General features: G+C 47.3%; 1 protein-coding gene across 1 annotated transcript in view; it reads left to right on the forward strand.

Moving 5' to 3' along the window:
- Window positions 1-2,648, forward strand: part of VILL (villin like) — a 53,164-nt gene extending 50,516 nt beyond the window's left edge. The window contains exon 20 of the mRNA XM_034759901.1: window positions 1,440-2,648. Coding sequence (XP_034615792.1) covers window positions 1,440-1,553 — 114 coding nt within the window. The 3' untranslated portion in view covers window positions 1,554-2,648. The remainder of the gene's footprint in view (window positions 1-1,439) is intronic.
- Window positions 2,649-3,108: the final 460 nt, after the last annotated feature.

A 3,108-nucleotide genomic window follows, 5' to 3' on the forward strand; every position in this document is an offset into this window, starting at 1 on the left:
AGGAACAGGGAGTCTTAGGTAGGGGGTGGGGTTCTGGAGGGCAGTTAGGAGCAGGGGTCCCAGGAGGAGACAGTCAGGGGACAAGGAGTGGGGGAGTGGGGGGGTGGGAGTTCTGGGGGGGGCTGTCAGGGGGCAGGAGTGGGGAGAGGGATCGGAGCAGTCAGGGGACAGGGAGCAGAGGGGTTTAGATGGGTTGGGAGTTCTGGGGGGGCTGTCAGGGGGTGGAGAGTGGTTGGATGGGGCGTGGGAGTCCCAGGGGTCTGTGTGGGGGTGGGGGTGTGGATAAGGGTTGGGGCAGTCAGGGGACAAGAGGCAGGGAGACTTAGGTAAGGGGAGGAGTCCTGGGGGGCAGTTAGGGGCAGGGGTCCCAGGAGGGGGCAGTCAGGGGACAAGGAACGGGGGGAGGGTTGGGGCTTCTGAAGGGGGCGGGAAGTGGGAGGGGCAGGGGCGGGGCTAGGGCGGGGCTCCTCCTGTCCTCTTTTTTTGCTTGCTGAAATATGGTAACCCTAGTTTAATCATCTGGGGACAGCGTGTCTGTTAGCAATTGACAGAGGGGTATCCATCCTCAGCCGAACTTTTAGCAGCACACTGCAAGAACTAACTGTACCTGTTGTACTAATGTTCACACTGGAGCTGTTCAGGAAAAGGGGTGTTTTCTCTCCTGTGATAAACTTCAGTGCAAACAAAAACGCTTGTTTGTTTTCTACAGAGTTCTTTTGGATTTCCATTGGAAACCTGAAAATCAAACCTTTTTGAAACCTTTTTTTGTTTTCAGCAACTGGGAAATTTCAGCTGGTTGAGCAAAAATTTTTGGTTTTACTGAAAACTTTCACCTGAAAACCTCCCCAAAATGTTGTCCCATAGAAATGTCTATTTTGACAAAATAGCCATTTTCCATTAAAAAACAAAACAAAACAACAACAATAAACTTTAATGGGAGCATTTCAGCCACGGGGGACATTCAGCTCTGTGCAAAAGGCCGGCTTGAGATCTATGCATCAATTAAGTCCTATTTGAGCTTCCAATCAGGACCTAAGTGGTGCATAGGCCTTGTATGGACTTCTGCAAAAGGGTGAATTTCGCCCACTCTGCATAATGGCTGTTACGGGCGCATTGTGCATAAGGAAGCAGTAACGAAGCTGGAGTGTGTGCACATTCCAAATTGCTAGTTCCACCTCACGCTTCTTGGCACGTCATAATTCTACTCTATTCAGCCCATCACATGCCGTTATGCTGTAAACTCAGTGGGGCAAGGAAGTGTGTGCTTGTCACACTTCACTCCTTGTGTGGCGCTGTGTACATCAATAGCACTTTGGAGGGCACCACAGGGACTATGCATCACTTCAATTTTAGGATTCTGCAGAGCGGTGGAAACTTCATCCTATACAAAAGACACTAACTGAGGGTGACTGTTTCTCTGCTACCGTTTTCCTCTGCAGTACTATCTGTCTGATGCAGACTTCCACGATATCTTTGGGAGATCCAAGGATGAGTTCTACCAGATGCCCAGATGGAAGCAGCAGAACGAGAAGAAACAGCATGGACTGTTTTGAAGCAGAGACTGTCCTGCGCCTGCTGGCTGTGGAATGAAATCATGATCTCTGTAGCCATAGGAGGGGAACACAGATACTTGTCAAAAAAACCTATGCAAAAACCAAAACCAACCCACCCAATCCAGGCCAAGCAAAGCTGCAACCTCTAGGGTCAGAGAAGCTTAATTGAACTGCTCTTCCTTCCCCCCTGCAAACAGTGGATTAGAGATCCATCTCCTGAAGATTTGACTCCATGCTTTGATATTTTCTTGCCAGTTTTGTACCATTATTGCCAGTAGCTGCAAAGACCTGTCAGTGTAGAATTAGTGCATTGTACACAGCGGGACGGTTGCCACATTTTCAAAGTCGGTGTTTTCATTGTGGAACATAAATACTGCATGGTAGGTTGTTCGATTGTCACGTCTGAGATGAGGCAGGACCAATACAAAGATGTAGTGGGAACTGGAGTAGCCAAAGTAGAGTAGATGAGTGATACTTTCAGATGGACAACTTCCAGCTCCCACAAGTGGCTTTTTCCTAGTAAGGAATAAGGATAATAAATGTTTGAGTAAAGTTCATAACCTGACATGGTAAAAATTCATCAGAACCTGGCTCAAAAAAATAACATTTTTAATTTATTAAATGACTTATTTGAAAAGAAAGCAGAGACATAGAGCCAGGGGCTGCTGTCTATTTCCAGAGTCAGGCCCCAGTTTTTCCAATTGGACCTGTGTGCTGAATCCTTGCTCCATACAGAGCCCCATTGACACCAGTGGATTCACATCCTGGATTCACACGGATATAAGAATCTGCCCATGTGCCTCCGATTGCAGGATCAGAGTCTTAGGGAAACTATTAGGTTTTCACCGGTATAATCAGGAGCAGAAAGTGGTTTGTCTCCACATGGCCTCTCTCAATCACTCTGTCACCACATTCTGCTCTGGGTACAAAGAGCACATTCCATATCACTTTTTGAATTTTGATTTGGGGCACGTGGGTGATTACAATGTAATGGATCCGGCTGTAAAAAATCAATGTGACAATGGCTACAGTTTCAGCTTTGTTCCGTTCAAACCCAAGCAGTGATTTCACATAAACAACCGAAAGTCTTGTTTTTAGGATGTTCTTAATAAAAATGTGTGTGATGGGCTCATTTCACTAGCGTAAACTCTGCCCATCTGAGAGAGCTACTGGCCCACACCTCCCACCAGTAAAATAGCCTGGTGATTTTGTGGGTGGTGGATGGGATTTCTAAAAAATAATTTTGTAATAACGTCTGGCTGGATTGTCAGCCCTGGAGCTGGAAAACTTGTCTATGCCTGGAGCAGGCATAACACAGGTCATAGAAGTGCAAGCTTCCCCTCCAATGCTCTGCTAATATACCGTTAGCCTGATATAAAAGAACACCTCTAGAAGTGAGAGGAGGTACTTCATTTCCCTTCATGCCCATTCAGTAATTGAGCTGGTGTGATGGGGTTCCCGGGATGCAACCTGAACTGTGGGACTGCTGAGTCCTCTGTCCGCCAACCCAGGCTCCCTCGCACATTGTGATGCTGTTGGCAAGCAACAAACCTCT

This window comes from Trachemys scripta, chromosome 2 (genome assembly GCF_013100865.1).
Source record: "Trachemys scripta elegans isolate TJP31775 chromosome 2, CAS_Tse_1.0, whole genome shotgun sequence".
NCBI classification, from domain to species: Eukaryota; Metazoa; Chordata; order Testudines; family Emydidae; genus Trachemys; species Trachemys scripta.